The sequence below is a fragment of the Mirounga leonina genome, unplaced genomic scaffold (assembly GCF_011800145.1).
Source record: "Mirounga leonina isolate KUSES-001 unplaced genomic scaffold, KU_Mleo_1.0 Mir_174, whole genome shotgun sequence".
NCBI classification, from domain to species: Eukaryota; Metazoa; Chordata; class Mammalia; order Carnivora; family Phocidae; genus Mirounga; species Mirounga leonina.
Window position 1 is genome coordinate 81,846,750 of NW_023270451.1, and position 15,541 is coordinate 81,862,290.

General features: G+C 37.2%; 1 protein-coding gene across 1 annotated transcript in view; it reads left to right on the forward strand.

Annotated features, from left to right (window-relative positions):
* Positions 1 to 15,541, forward strand: part of CNTNAP2 (contactin associated protein 2) — a 1,539,511-nt gene that overhangs the window by 198,123 nt on the left and 1,325,847 nt on the right. Inside the window, exon 4 of the mRNA XM_035021319.1 lies at positions 482 to 592. Coding sequence (XP_034877210.1) covers positions 482 to 592 — 111 coding nt within the window. The remainder of the gene's footprint in view (positions 1 to 481; positions 593 to 15,541) is intronic.

The window sequence follows — 15,541 nt, forward strand, 5'->3', positions numbered from 1 at the left end:
TTCTCCCTTTCTGACCCCTATTTCTCAGGCTTTTTTAGCTTTGGTAGGATTCTCCCTTTCTGACCCCTATTTCTCAGGCTTTTTTAGCTTTGGTAGGATTCCTCCTAGTCTTCCCTTCTCCAACCTCTGTGTTTCTAATCAATGTTTCTAATCCTCTACCCCTATAATGCATAAATCCCTGAAGATTTCCAGAGGGTGCCGGTTTTTGCAAAGCTTGTTAAATAAACGCCACCACCTTTCCTCATAACTCTTAGACAGCAGGTCTGTATCGAGGCCCTTCAGCATAAAGCATTTTGTCATAGCTACAACTCTTAAAAAGCAAGAGTTTAAATTATTGAATTGTCTAAATTCCGATCATTTGCTAAATGTTGTATCATAGATTTTGACATTTGTACTGTAGTCAACAATTATTTTAACTAAAAACTGTACCAAGTCATTATTTTAAAATATTTAATCTTTCTCTTTTTTCTTTTCTTTTCAGAAAAATGTGATGAACCACTTGTGTCTGGACTCCCCCATGTAGCTTTCAGCAGCTCGTCCTCCATGTCTGGGAGCTATTCTCCAGGCTATGCCAAGATCAACAAGCGAGGGGGTAAGGCACATTTTATTTCCTTTGTCAGTAAAAGTGTTAAATAACATGTTATTAGCAGACAGCTCATAGATACTATAAACCTCTTTTGTAGGCACTATCGAGGAGTGATATAGGAAAATTTGGGCTGGAAGTAAGAGATGGCAAATTAAAGAGGAAGAATTTTTGGAGTTGTATATGATAATGAATTCTAAACGATATAAAAATTCTGAGTTAAGGAAGTTCTTATTAATTGAAAAATCATTTAGAAAAAAGTTATAATGAATTAATTTCAAATATGTATACAGTGAATGAAAAAATACTCTGTATTCACTATTTTTTATTTTTAAAAAGTAACATATGAACAGTATCTATTGAAAATATAGGTTAAAAAAGTGATCCTTGGTAATTTCTGCCCCCAGTGCCCAGAATCTAATTTTGTAATTAAAGCCGTTGTAAAAAATAGTTATACATTTGCAACTAAAATTTGAGTTTTGGATTTTAAAGTAATAATATTAATTAGTAAATGGTAATTTCAAAGTAGGCAGCAATCCATAGAGAATAAAAGAAAATGATTAAGGACAGAAACTTAAAACTCTTCTTGCTTCAAAGGAACACCGATATAAATAACAATGAATGACAACTTAAAAGGAAAAGAAAAAATATTTTCTTGGATAAATATGAATCAATTCACAAGGACCATAATTTGTCTTCAGTAAAACTAGAAATACTAAACTCACATCACAGCCAATTCAAGGAATAAAATATAAGTAGAAGGAAGAAAGCAAGGGAGGGAGGGAAGGAGAGAGGGAGGAAAGAAATATAAAGAAGCAAAGGTGGAAAAAAGAGAACAGGGGAAAACCCAAAAGGGGAGCTAAAAAGAAGAAAGAGGGGAAGGAAGAAAAAATGACATGTGAAAAGAGAAAAAGATATCAGAGAGATTCAGAAAGACCAAAAGGGAGAAGAAAATAGGTAAGAAAAGAGTAGAATAATATATACAGACATTCACAGGTGTATGAAGTTACCTTAATTAGTAAAAAGACTTGGTGATATGCAGGCAAAAGTGGAGGAATACAAATTTTAAAATATATACTGCTTTGATTTAAAAGTAGTATTAATTAGCTGCTCTTTTTTTGCAGTTAATTTTCTGCTTTTTTTAATTGCGGTATAATTGGCATGTAACGTGTTAGTTTCAGGTGCACAGTATGATTTTATATATATTGCAAAATGATCACCACAGTAAGTCTAAGTTCACATCTCTCACCATGCATAGTTACAATTTTTTTCTTTTGATGTGAACTCTTAAGATCTACTCTTAGCAACTTTCGAATATGTGGTACAGCATTGTTAGCTATATGACTCCTTTTATAACCGAAAATTGGTACCTTTTGACATTTTTCACCTACTTCACTGGGAACCCCCTCTGGGAACCACCAGTCTGTTCTCTGTATCTATGTTGCTGCGCTTTTTATAATACGATATTTGTCAGGTTATGGTCATGACAGAGTTGGTGAGTTACTATAAGTTACCAAAAATTTTGCTTAAAGATGTCAAAGTAATGAGAATTTTAATTCATTCCTTTTCTATAAGCCACTAAAAACAAACAAGCAAAAAAATATAAGTAGAAAATCATGAAAGAAGGAACTGGCCATACCCAAATAATAATTATGATGTAGGCCAGCCAAATACTAGTAAATCTGGAGCAAAATGTACAAAAGAAAAGAAATAGCACATATATTCCTAGATGTCAAGAGGATACAATATTCCCTAAAGGAAGTCCTGACAATGAGAAATCAACTTTAATGGTAGGAAATAGAGTCACAGAATATTTCTTCAGAAAGTTTCATATGAAAATATGACTGATGAATTTTATACCAGAGAATCTGGGCAAGTCAGGTTGCCTCAAGCATATAACCTCTTTGGGAACACAAATGATACGGTATAATCAACGATGGGATGCGTGAAATAAAAAGAATCAAGAAACCATGGTCAAATGCTTGGTGCTGAGCAGTGAATCCATTTAAATATAGGCCATAAGTAAACAATTTAGGAACTACAGATGTAGAACAGAGTATAAATTTTAGAGATGCAAGAATGTAAAAATGCCCAATTATGGGAATTAAAAGATGTATGCCTTTTTCCCCGACCTTTCAGAACAGGAGACCACTAGACATTGTAACTTTAAATGAATATTTATGTTGTCTTTGTTGTTGTTCTTTTTTTTTTTTAAGGAAGCTATGTCTCTTATGAAGAAACATCGATAGTTTCTTTTGTTGTTTTTGTTTTCATTCAGGTAGTTATATTAGAGTCTCTTTTGTTTGTTTTAAAATAGTATAAGATGCCATTTTGAATTATTTAGAGCTATTTACCTATTTATCTACTCATATATGTAGAGTGAGGCATCTGAAATTAAGCTTCTAAAAATTAACTTTTTTTTTTAACCTGGAGGGTGGGATTTGAAGAACATCTTCACTTTCTTTATGATAGGTTTCTCTAGTTTATAGAATGTAAATATCTATACCTACATATTTATGTAGATAGATTTATAGATACAGTGTATTTCCAAAAAGAAAGTTATTTCGAAAGCAAAAGAGTATAAGCAAAATTTATGGTTTTCTAGTTGTCTGACCAACAGCTTATCTCTGTTTGACTATTGATAGGATACATTGTCATGCATTGGGATGAAAGCATGATGTAGTAGTTCACCAGGAGGAAACATCATCTGAGCTATAGTTACAGATTTACACTTGCTTATCGCCCTTTTTATCAACATTTGTTATTCTGGGGCTTAAGTTACTTACTCTTTGGTTCCCAAAGACCCTCTTTGCTTATCAGTGGTATACTGTGTATACTTGCTTCTAACTTGTCCCCTACTCCATCACATACTATCTACCTGACTGTTCAGGACTGTTACACACTGGTTATATCTCCACTCCTCATGCTGCTTTACCTCTGAATGTACATACAACACACCCATGTGCAAGGCTCGCCTCAGCCCTAGTTGATGACCTCAGTATGGGTCAAGGTAGCAAGCATCAGAAAGGAGCGTTATTTCCTCTACAAGAAAAAGAAAAAGAAAAAAAGGAAATCTACATATGGTTATTTTCATAGTAAACAGAGCTTTTTTCTTCCCCTAATAAAGTTCATACGCAAATGCTCTTGGGAGAGGAGCCATGTTGACTGAAAGTCATACTAAGGTATAAATGGCTAATAACCCACATTGATTAAGAACAGATTTTTTAATAAGTGCAGCAAAATATTACGTATCTCAAAGATAGATAAAGGCAGCGGAGAATTCCAAAGGGAGTAAATAAAAAAATATATGTATATATCTTCTTAATATATATTGATAGATAAGATATTATCTTTATATATAGCTATATAAAAATAAAAGATATATTTACATAAGATATATAAATCTTTCTATTTTCATATACCTATATATTTATACACATTTATATATTTATACATTTATATATCTATTTTATATATATATATCTTGCTGGATATATATTTTCTTCACTATTGGCAAGAATCATCTGATGCATACAGCATATAAGCATCTGAAAGCAAGAAGGTTATATACTAACAGAGAAGGATAAAATAATATAACTTACCAATTACACAAATACAGAAAAGAACAAATTCAGTTGAGCATTATGTTGATTAACATTGCTTCAAGTTTTATCATTTATTTAAATATTCCTCAAATACATTTTGGAGAGATTGAGTTTTTGAATACATAGAAAATCAGATTATAATGCAAATATACAGTCAGATGACAGATTGACATGAATTTAAAAAAATGAGTTTAGTTTTTGTGTTCCACACAGTATAAATCCATCTGCTACAACCTTGATGTCAGGGGCCAATTTATGACAAAACTGGGGGGAAATGTAATGCTTTCGTGGAAAAACTACATATAATTCTATGACATTTTTGGAGCTTAGTACTGCTTTATGTTGTTTTTGCTTGTTTGTTTTATAAAAATACCAACCCCCTGTGATCTACCTTCTGGATTTATCTCCCTGTTCTTAATTCACTAAAGGTGTCCCAGTCTTGTGTCATTCCGAGTCAATAGCACTTAGATGGGTTAACCTTTCCAAAGGTTAGCAAACCTTTGAGAGCCTTGTATGCGGAAAACCCTACCTTACATTTATATAGTATTTTACAGATTATAAAATGTTCTAAATGTCCCTTGATCTTCACAACAGTATTGTTAGATAGAATGTCAAGTTAGAGATGCCAGTCATTTCTTCTGCCAGACTTTCAACTTTCCAGTTCACCTGCCTTTTGTAGAAATCATCCTCTCTCTCCTGCCCCAGGGGGTCATCATTCTGTCACATGGTCTCCTTCTCCCTCCACTGGCCACAGATTAGAGCTCTTCATGCTCGATTTTGCCAGATGAAGCAATATTGGTGCTGCACTGGAATTAGCCCAAAGATAGAACCTAAAAAGAGCTGGAAGACATAAGCCAAGTTTGATTTATGCTTATAACCAAAGCAACCCAGTCATGAGAGCTCAGAGTTTCTTGAGTGATGTGGGTCTTGAATTCTTTTCTTTCTTTTCACCGTCTTACCACTTACTTTCCCTCAGTAGATCGTTCAACACTTGCTGCTCTTCAGAGACTTTATATATATATATATATATCTTATTCATGAGAGACAGAGTGAGAGAGAAAGGCAGAGGGAGAAGCAGGCTCCCAAGGAGCAGGGAGCCCGATGCGGGACTTGATCCCAGGACCCCGAGATCATGACCCGAGCCGAAGGCAGACGCCTAACCATCTGAGCCACCCAGGCGCCCCGAGACTTTTTTTAAAGATTTGCTTCCTGGCTATCCCATCCATTTTAGGAACCTGTCATCCTCTCTATTAAATCAAAAGGCAGAGAGGTGTTGTGATGGTGTTGTTTTGAGGATATTTATCCTTTATTTCTTCCAGCAGGGAGAACAGATTGCATTTGTAAGCCACATAATTGATAATCACTTCGGGGAGGAATATGTGTATAATAGACATCTGGAAAGACTGCTGGAACAGATCTCTTAATGTCCACACGTGTATCTTAAAAAGAACTACAGTCTTTACCTTCCCTTAAAAGACACCACTGAAGTTAATAATTGTCGCCATGCCTTGAGAACTTGGCTTGGTCAAATCATTGCCTTTATCATTTCCTGCCTCCTGTTGGCCAAGAGGGAGCTTTAGTAATTAGCATAATACCGACCTCCTCTACTTACACTTTCATACTTACACGTGTTGGAACGCCTCTTTCAGGCTCCTGAGTGGCTCAGCAAGTAATCATACCTCACTCTGCTCTTCAGAGGTCTTTCCTGCTTCTGGAAAAAAAACTCTTCTGCCCTTTATTGCACCCTCTATCTCCTGTCCCAGAGTTACATTTGTAAACTACCTCTTCTTCCTCTGCTTTCTTTTCTTCCCTGTTCTGCTTTAAATATTAAAAGGATCTGTCACTACTAATTAAGCGGTAACTGATAGACTAGGAGTTGGCAAAGCAATCACAATGCTTCAGAGAGGACATAGTCCCTCTTTGGCCAATAATGCCTCCTACCGGCCTTCTTCTGCTCTCTCCAGTCCTGGACCCGTTCCTGTTCCATACTGCCCCCTTCTGGCAGCATTATTAACCTCTATTAGGAAGCTCTACCCTTAGACTGTAACATCGAGGCTTAAATTATGAAATAGACTGAGTTCTCAATTGTTGAACTTTTTTAAAGATTTTATTTATTTGAGAAAGAGAGAGAGAGCACAAGCAGGGGGGCAGGGGGAGGTGCAGAGGAAGAGGGAGAAGCAGACTCCCTGCTGAGCTGGGAGCCCAGAGCAGGGCTCCATCCCAGGACCCTGAGATCATGACCTGAGCCAAAGGCAGATGTTTAACCGACTGAGTCACCCAGGCGCCCCCCTCCCCAACTGTTGAACTTCTGTCCATGTTGGCAGATTCCATTCCACCATTTCCCCTCTTTCTCTTCTCCAGTCTCTACCACTTCCTGTTTCTCTTCATCTCCTTTTCCCACTCAGTGAGCATTCATTATTATTTTAGTATGAATTCATTAGTTGTGTTACTTCTTCTAGGAAAATTTGCCTTTAAGAGCAGATCCTTGGGAGCAGGAAAATCTCGAGGACTGATTTTCTAATGTAGCATTTTAGAATATTTGCCATTTCTATTTGGACTGGCCATACTTCTTCATCTTTGAATTACTCTCCCGAAAACACCTGCTGACTTCGTCGGCTCTGATGCAGTGCTGAGCAGTGAAGAGAGAATGACTTGTATTCATGCATAACTAGATTCCAATACAGAATCAACCAAGGATGAGCATGGGATTAGTCAGTTATCAATATCTCTGCATCTCGGTTTCCTAATTTCTATGTTTACTATACAACCTCTCATCCAAACCAGGAACTTGGACAGTGCATGAATTCTATTAATAATTATTCCCTATGGGCCCCCTATTTATATTTTAAAATGGAATCAACTATACAGTTTAGCAGAGCTGTTGTGAAGATTAAATGAAATAGTCTACACAATCTGTGTTGCAATGAGATGATACTCTCCCACCAAATACCCTCAGCTCCCAAAAGCAACAGTGCAGATATTAGTATTTCAAAGCAGGTGAATACATTACTCTTGTCATTACAAAAGCAACACCTCCCTACAAAGTGATTGCTAGAATTTGCATATTTACCAATGTGTGTATTTCCCCTCCCATCATCTCAGAAAAAAATCATAATAATTGAAAGATTAATAAAATAACATTTTACACAATTTTAATAAGTTTTGCATAATCAGACTGCTGTTTACATTAACTTAAATGTTCCCCAACTCTTTTCTCCTTAAACTTCTTTCATTTCAAGTGAATTTATGCTAGTGATTTGTGTTATTTTGTTCTATCTTTATATCCTTTGAATTAGATCTTATAGAGTCCAATATAATATTTATTAACTCTATGATCCTCAGGAAAGCCAAAAATAATTGTTCTAGACATTAGGGAGAATAAAAAATATTTTCCCCCTCAGCCCAAGAAATTCTGACTATTTTTAAAAAATAGATGTTAAATGATTTTTTCTAAAGTCATCAGTAGGTCTTTGTATTCCCTTTTCTAGCTGGATGAGAGTTACCATCTAACTAGCATTGTAAGTTTTAATTTATTCTTTTTACTTTAATTCTCCAATATAAATCAAAATTTGGGCTTTAGTGGGAGCTTTAAAAAATTCAGTGTGCAATACAGGATATATTTGTATCATTGACACTTGTTAAAAATGGTAGAATGTTGAAAGCATAGTCACCAGGGAATGACTCATAAATTTGTTTAGACATGCCTTTTTAATTTGCAAATAATATTGCTATGTTTCTGCTGTGGCATCATATCTTATAATGTGGGAATTTTAATACCTTCTTTTGTGTTCCCCATAGAAATCCATGCTGGGTTTTGTAGCATTTGCCCTAGAACATTGTTTCCCAAGATGTGTGATGTTAATATGTGCTATGAACACACCCATAGACCCACATTTTCACAATAAAATCCTCCAGGCAAATCCTTGTGTTCTGGGGACCTCTCGAGGGGAATCAGAGAGTTTCTTTGCCATGAAGCATCTTTGGGTCCAGCACAACACACGTCACTTTGGGAAATGCTTTTTTTTTTTTTTTTAAAGATTTTATGTATTTATTCATGAGAGACAGAGACAGAGAGAGAGAGGCAGAGGGAGAAGCAGGCTCCCAAGGAGCAGGGAGCCCGATGCGGGACTCGATCCCAGGACCCTGGAATCATGACCTGAGCCGAAGGCAGACGCTTAACCATCTGAGCCACCCAGGCGCCCTGGGAAATGCTTTTTTAAAATCTAACCAAACTGTCTACACATCATGGGTTTTAAACAGGGTTTGCTTAATATACTTAGAAGTACAGACGCTTCCCATGGGTTCACTACTATCTTTGTAAAAATACTACTTTTAAAGGTTCTTTGATAATAGTATGATGGATATGATTTTTGTATAATTAATTGGAGCAAGGGAGTTTTTAGACTTGGGGCATTTGAGATGAGCAATTTTTTAATTATTTTTAGGAAGTTGCTAGTTTGCTGTTTATAGCAAATATCTTAAAATGTGCCACTGAGGGGTGCCCGGGTGGCTCAGTCTGTTAAGTGTCCAGCTCTTGGTTTCAGCTCAGGTCATGATCTCATGGGTTGTGGGGTCAAGCCCTGCCTTGAGCCCCACATCGGGCTCCACATTCAGAGGGAGTCTACTTGAAGATTCTCTCCCTCTGCCCCTCCTCTCTTTCTCTCTCAAGTAAATAAATAAATATTTCTTTAAATGTGCCAAAATCATTTGGTAGAACGAACAGTGTTATTAAAGTAACCACTGTTACCATCTTTGAAAATGGCCCTGGGATATTAATTCTCTAACACTCTCCTTTATCCCAATATTAATAGCCAATTGCCTTACAAAGTGGGAAATTATGACTAATCAATTCAGATATTTATAATATATTTTTGTAATACATTCTTTGTAATTTTCCTTTACATGCAATATTGAAACCCATGCTCTTTGGTACTTGCCCTATAAAGTTTAGGACATATGGAGTGGGGAAAACTTCACATCTGCACTAACAAAGAAATATATTTAAATAAATATTTATTTTGGGAAGATGTACAGACTAAATATATCTTTGTAGATTTCTTGGTGCAGAATTAGAGAAAGTAGGTTTCCCTTCTGCCTTTGGGGAGATCTCGGGCCACTTCCTCTCGTCACTTAATTGTCCCAATTACCTTGCTTCTGTCCTGAGAAACTTGGACTAGATCATCTCTCAACACCTCACCTTGTAGCCAAGATTGATCATAATGCCTTGATTTTTATCTTAATGGAACACTGCAGATTCTTAGTTGTCCACACTTGTTCCTCTGTGCATAGACATACTTTCCATTAAATGATATTAAAAATAGCCAGGATAGGGCGCCTGGGTGGCTCAGTTGGTTAAGCGACTGCCTTCGGCTCAGGTTATGATCCTGGAGTCCCTGGATTGAGTTCCGCATCGGACTCCCTGCTTGGCAGGAAGTCTGCTTCTCCCTCTGACCCTCCCCCTTCTCATGTGCTTTCTCTCTCCCATTCTCTCTCTCTCAAATAAATAAATAAAATCTTTTAAAAAAATAGCCAGGATAACTGGGAGAAACTATTTATCAAATAAAGGTTTTACAAGCTGAGTATTTCTTTCTAAACCATTCCAGAATACATGCCAGTTGAATGTTTTGGAGATTAAATGTTCAGTTACCCTTTTGATATTTGCTAATTTTGTTCAAAGAGAGGCTTTACTATTTTTCACGTCTCTGTCAAGAATGGGGAGAATCGGGGCGCCTGGGTGGCTCAGTCGTTAAGCGTCTGCCTTCAGCTCAGGTCATGATCCCAGGGTCCTGGGATCAAGCCCCGCATCGGGCTCCCTGCTCCGCAGGAAGCCTGCTTCTCCCTCTCCCACTCCCCCTGCTTGTGTTCCCTCTCTAGCTGTCTCTCTCTCTCTCTGTCAAATAAATAAAATAAAATCTTTAAAAAAAAAAAAAAAAGAATGGGGAGAATCTATGTGAATGATTTGTACCGTATCTGAAGTATTCATCTTAAAATAGAATGCTTCACACAACCTCAAAGGCATTTCTTTAACATAGTACTGCACACATGTTCAGCTCTCAAAGAATATTTTCTGAATGAGTGAACAAATATATCGAATCATATTTATTGTACATATTATTCTATTCTTTTTAAACTTCAAATGCTCATCGCTTCTATGTTGCGATGACTCGTTAAACCAAGAGTGAGTATTCACTAACATTCTTCAGCTTCTCACAAGTTATTCAATCATTGCTGCAGCCACCTTAGGCTCACACAATGATAAGTGATAAATAACACTAGCAAACATTGTTATCATCATTGTAAATTAAAACAAAATAATAATCTGCTCTTTAGAATAGACATGTCGAACAATTAGGAAGTGGCCCCAGGGTATCGAGTTCTCCCAGTGCTTTCAAAATTGTGGAACATTTACCATCAAGATAATGATGTCTAACTGGTAAAGTATGCCTCTCTTATCTCAGTATATTCCTTTCATGGATGAAGCCTTCAATTTGAGCTGTTGCGTCCATTTGGTAACAGGTGCCTTTGGGTAGCAGAACACATTCTATCAGTCCTTGTATCTTGTGTGTGGCTCATAAGGAATACATTTTGTGTGCCAGTATAAACTAAGAAAAAAAAGCAAAGACCAGGAATGAGCAGGGCGTGTCCACCAATCACTGTCTGGGACCCTCACAATAGCTGATCCTCTGGACACTCCCCAGTGAGGGGCACTGCACAGGGTCCATTCATTCAACAAGGTTAGGACAAAAACAAAAACAAAAACAAAAAAAACCAGACTTATGAAAAATATACTTCAGATCCTATAATTACATTTCCTCTATACCAGATGAGTGACTCTCCATCATTCTTCAATATATAGAGCAGCCCCCCTTTATCTGTGGGGGATATGTTCCAAGACCCCCAGTGGATGCCTAAAACAGTGGCTAGTACTGAACTCTATATATACTATGTTTTTTTCCCCATACATACATACATACCTGGGATAAATCTATAAATTAGGCACAGTAAGAGATTAACAGCAATAACTAATAATAAGATAGAACACTTATAACAATATACTCTAATAAAATTCATGTGAATGTGGTCTCTCTCTCCCAAAATAGCTTCTTGTACTGTGTTCACATTTCTTGTGATGATGTGAGATGATAAAATGCCTGGGTGATGAGATGAAGTGGGGTGAATGACGTGGCCATTGTGATGTACTGTTAAGTAGTAACAGCCTCCTGGTGATATGTCAGAAAGAGGACATCTGCTTCCAGACAACAGTTGACCATGGATGACTAAAACCACAGAAAGGGAAACCATGGACTGGGAAGACTGCTGTATTCTTCTATGAATAGAGAACGTTCCATCATTTTGTCTATTTGTTTCCTTCCCCTTATTTCACTCAAGAAGAGAGAAAACAAAAAAACAAAACAAAACAAAAAAAACAGGCCAAACCATTTCCAAGGCTACTGAGAGGATTTAATTTAGTAATGGCTTTATTAGCAAGCTGGTGAGGTCCTACTTACTAGAATGAATTAGACCCTTGTCTTAATACCTTTAGCAAATTAATGACTCTTTTCACACATTTTTCTTTGAGAAGAATTAAAAAAAATAGAATTTCCTCTCTTTTATACTCATGGCTTCCAAAACTAATTCTAAAAATATTGCCACTAATAACGATTCAAAGCAGTTCAGCCTTTCTTAGCCTACTGCCTTTTCTATATTCGGCAAATGAGCAATCAACATTGTTTACTCTCCCCTTGCTTTAAAACCAAGATATACGCTTGACATGAATACTGCTGACAATAAACCATGACATTTAAGACAGTCTACTTTTATTGTTCTTGCCTCTTTAACATTAAAATGTAAACTCAAAATGTAGAAAGCTTTACTCCTCAGGTTTTTACCCAAAGGTCACTTTTATTTTACTTTTTCTTGGCTATTTTTATTTTCTTCACAGTGTAAGGAATTCATGTTGTATGTTTTTTATTTTGCTCTGATTTCCTTCTCAGCAGCTTCTAGAATTTCGTTCCTCCGTATCGGTTTTCCCACTTAAAATCGGCAGGCAGTGCTATTTATTACAGTTGGAGGAGCCTTGCCTGGATCATAACTGTTCCCTCCGTATCACCAGACATCTGCAGTCAGGAAGACTGTCCTACCACCAAGGTGAATTATTTTGTATTAGAAGGCTTGTGCCTGAGCATATGTATGGACAATGTATAATTACACATGTTTTATGGATTTTTCCCTAGTCAGTGTCTGGCACATATGTATTTTAGTGGATTATTAATTTGAATTTTTTGTTTGTTTTGCCTTCACATGGTGCTCAGAATACTAGGTAAGCCTTACAAGCTCCACTGTTAAGGTGATGAAAACCCTTGTTTACTTTCTTTCTCTTCCTCCCTGAGTGTTCTAGGGAGAGTGGAGGGTGAAACCACCTGCTTCTGTAGTTTCTATGCTTCTGTGATATCAGACATTCATGAGTGACTGCTAGAGTTTCTTCTTTTTACATGTTGCTAAGGCCATGCATTCCCCTAGGGCCAAGTAGGATTCCCAGAAGGATGATGATTAATCCGAGCTCTGAAATGGTACCAACTGGAGGAAGATTTCGACATGGCAGATAGGATGACCCTTTCCTCATCTTGGAAGGGCTGCCGATTCACAACAAATGAGTCCCAGGGAGGCCAAGAAACCCAGAGGTTGTCTGCCCTGGCCTGCCCCCACCCCAGTCTTTGCCACCTAAATTAAAACGGTGCTAAATTATAACCGCTTCCCATCGGCGTCCAGATTTTTATTATATAGACCGTCCTACACACACAGCCTCAGTATGCTAACGATGCTGGTCCTCTAGTAGCAAGGACAGGTGTCCCCTTTCCAACAAGTCATCACTGATGGCTAGACAGGATATCCCTCTCCGTTTTTTGAGGTGTGTTTTTTTCTATCTTAGAACTTAGCATATTGTACTGTAGACGTATTTGCCTGACCACGTGAGGCTGGGTACGAGTTACAAGTCCTGTGACTCACGCATCCGTGTATACCCAGCATCTAGCATGGAGCCTCATGCACAGTAGATGCTCATAGATACTGAGACTGGTGCTGGCATGGACACATTCTCTCGTCTGATCCCTTCAAAAACCCTGGGAAAGAATTTAGAATAAACTCAGTTCTATGGATAAGAAAACCTAAATTCAAGAAAGTCTAGACTCCTGCCCAAGACTGCAGTTAACAGAAAGGAGATTTGGGCATTTCAAACAATCTCTTCTGACTTCGAATCACTCACTCTTCTATTCTCCACATGTCTTCCCTGCCTATGTGAGTTTTTCTTTAGGAAACATTGGAATAATATTTGAGTTGGTTACAGGGCAGAGCTGAAGTTTTCCCACTGGTGGCTTAGAACACAACCAGATACATTTCTCTATTTTATTTCTGAGATGTACACACCAATTTTGTGACGTCTTTGCATGCTTATTATCTTTGTTTTAAATAATCAAAGAGAAATAAAGATACTGTTTTAAGTATTTGCATATATTTTTAACAGACACATCTTTTTTTTTTTACACTAAAAAGCCAGCCAAAACTAGTCTCCTTCAGTGTTTTTTCTGAATGTGTATAATATGAGGAAGTAGGCAAAAAAGATGTAATTGTACTTGAAATATTATATATGTGAGAACAGCAAACATTAGAACAAAACAATGAGACCAACATTCTGTCTCCCAGGAAAGAAGTGAAATGAGAGAAAACTACTGATGTGCAACACCACTGTGCTAGGAACTGACAGAAGCAATATTTTTTGGAGTCACTAACCGTCTCAATATTCACAACACACATGAAGAAAAAGCAGTAAGTCAGTACAAAGTGAAAGGAAATGAATAACAGAAATAAAACTCAAGCACACAATAGAAAATGCCTGAGATCTGAGATTTGCTCGTTGTGCCATAAACTGGATCTTTGCTTGGTATGAGATGGGGATAATCTGGCATTAATAATAACAATATCTCACTTTGTGATCCTTATCAATCACTGAATGGTTCCTTCTATTCCTTCCACTGAAGGATTCGGCATTCTTACAGTTTGCCTCTCATTTTGTTACTATTTAGTAGAATGACCATACTTCCTGGCAACTTAGAGAGACTGCTCAGGGAACTGATTCCATCCCTCCTCTCCCCGATCTTCTTAAACAGAATAAGTAAAACAAAAACTATTTGACCAATTCTTTCAAAGTTATTATTTTCTATCTTTTCTACATATTATTCAAGACTTAATCATTTATGATGTAAAATAATTTTCTAAAGAGAATGTCAGGAAAGCAACAAACACCTTTTGTTTTCAGTTCAAAAGTTGTTCTATTTGAATGTTCACAATTGAAAGAGAACTTTGAACCAGATAGTTGTATTTTGAACAACAGTGTTTATTGGTTCCCTGGCCAATGAACTAGCACTAACTGGGCATCAGACATGAGAAAGGAGAGAGGCTATGTAACCTGCAAGCAACCTAACCTCTTCCCAGGCATGAGTACCAGACATCCAGTGATCATCAGGCTGGGGATGAAACACCCAGATGACCCAGTTTTCGTGATGCTTCTTAGACACATCCAAACAATGCAATTTTAGCAAAAATGCTGCCTTACCTGCATGATTAGGGAGGTCAGGGATTTCTCTACAGGGGTCCGGAGGCAGGCTTTGGTTCCCTTAGGCCATAGTCCAGCTTTCTATGGTCTAGCATGAGGAAAAGTAGGGGTAGAACAGCTCAGAGATGCCAACCAGGGCCCTCTGTGCTCCTTGCAATGCTGGGAAGGAGTTTTCAGAGCAGACAAGGTTTACTATTCAATGAGTAAAACAGGAAAAACACTGGCCTTTGGTTGCAATTCCACATTTATTTATTGTGAGTTCTTTGGAACTCTTCTTCCTACTGAGAAGACATACATTTGGAAAGCATTAGTTCTCCTTAGCAATTCATCAATCACATGGCAAGGATTGACCAAGAAGAGACAGACAAGCAAGATATTTTGTCAGCATCGTGAAACATGTTAATCAGCTTCTGGAACGCCAACAATTTAAATTCAAATAGACTTCTTACTAAAATCTAAAACCCTGTGATTCTATGTCTGTGTATTGAATTAGTCAAGATTTAAGGTTCACTTTGTTCTCAACTCATGGGGATCTCCCCCTGCCATTTTTTTTTTTTTGGTACTATCCACATATGTTTTATTTTTTAAAAATTTTTTATTGTTATGTTAATCACCATACATTACATCATTAGTTTTTGATGTAGTGTTCCATGATTCATTGTTTGTGCATAACACCCAATGCTCCATGCAGAACATACCCTCTTTAATACCCATCACCAGGCTAACCCATCCTCCCACCCCCCT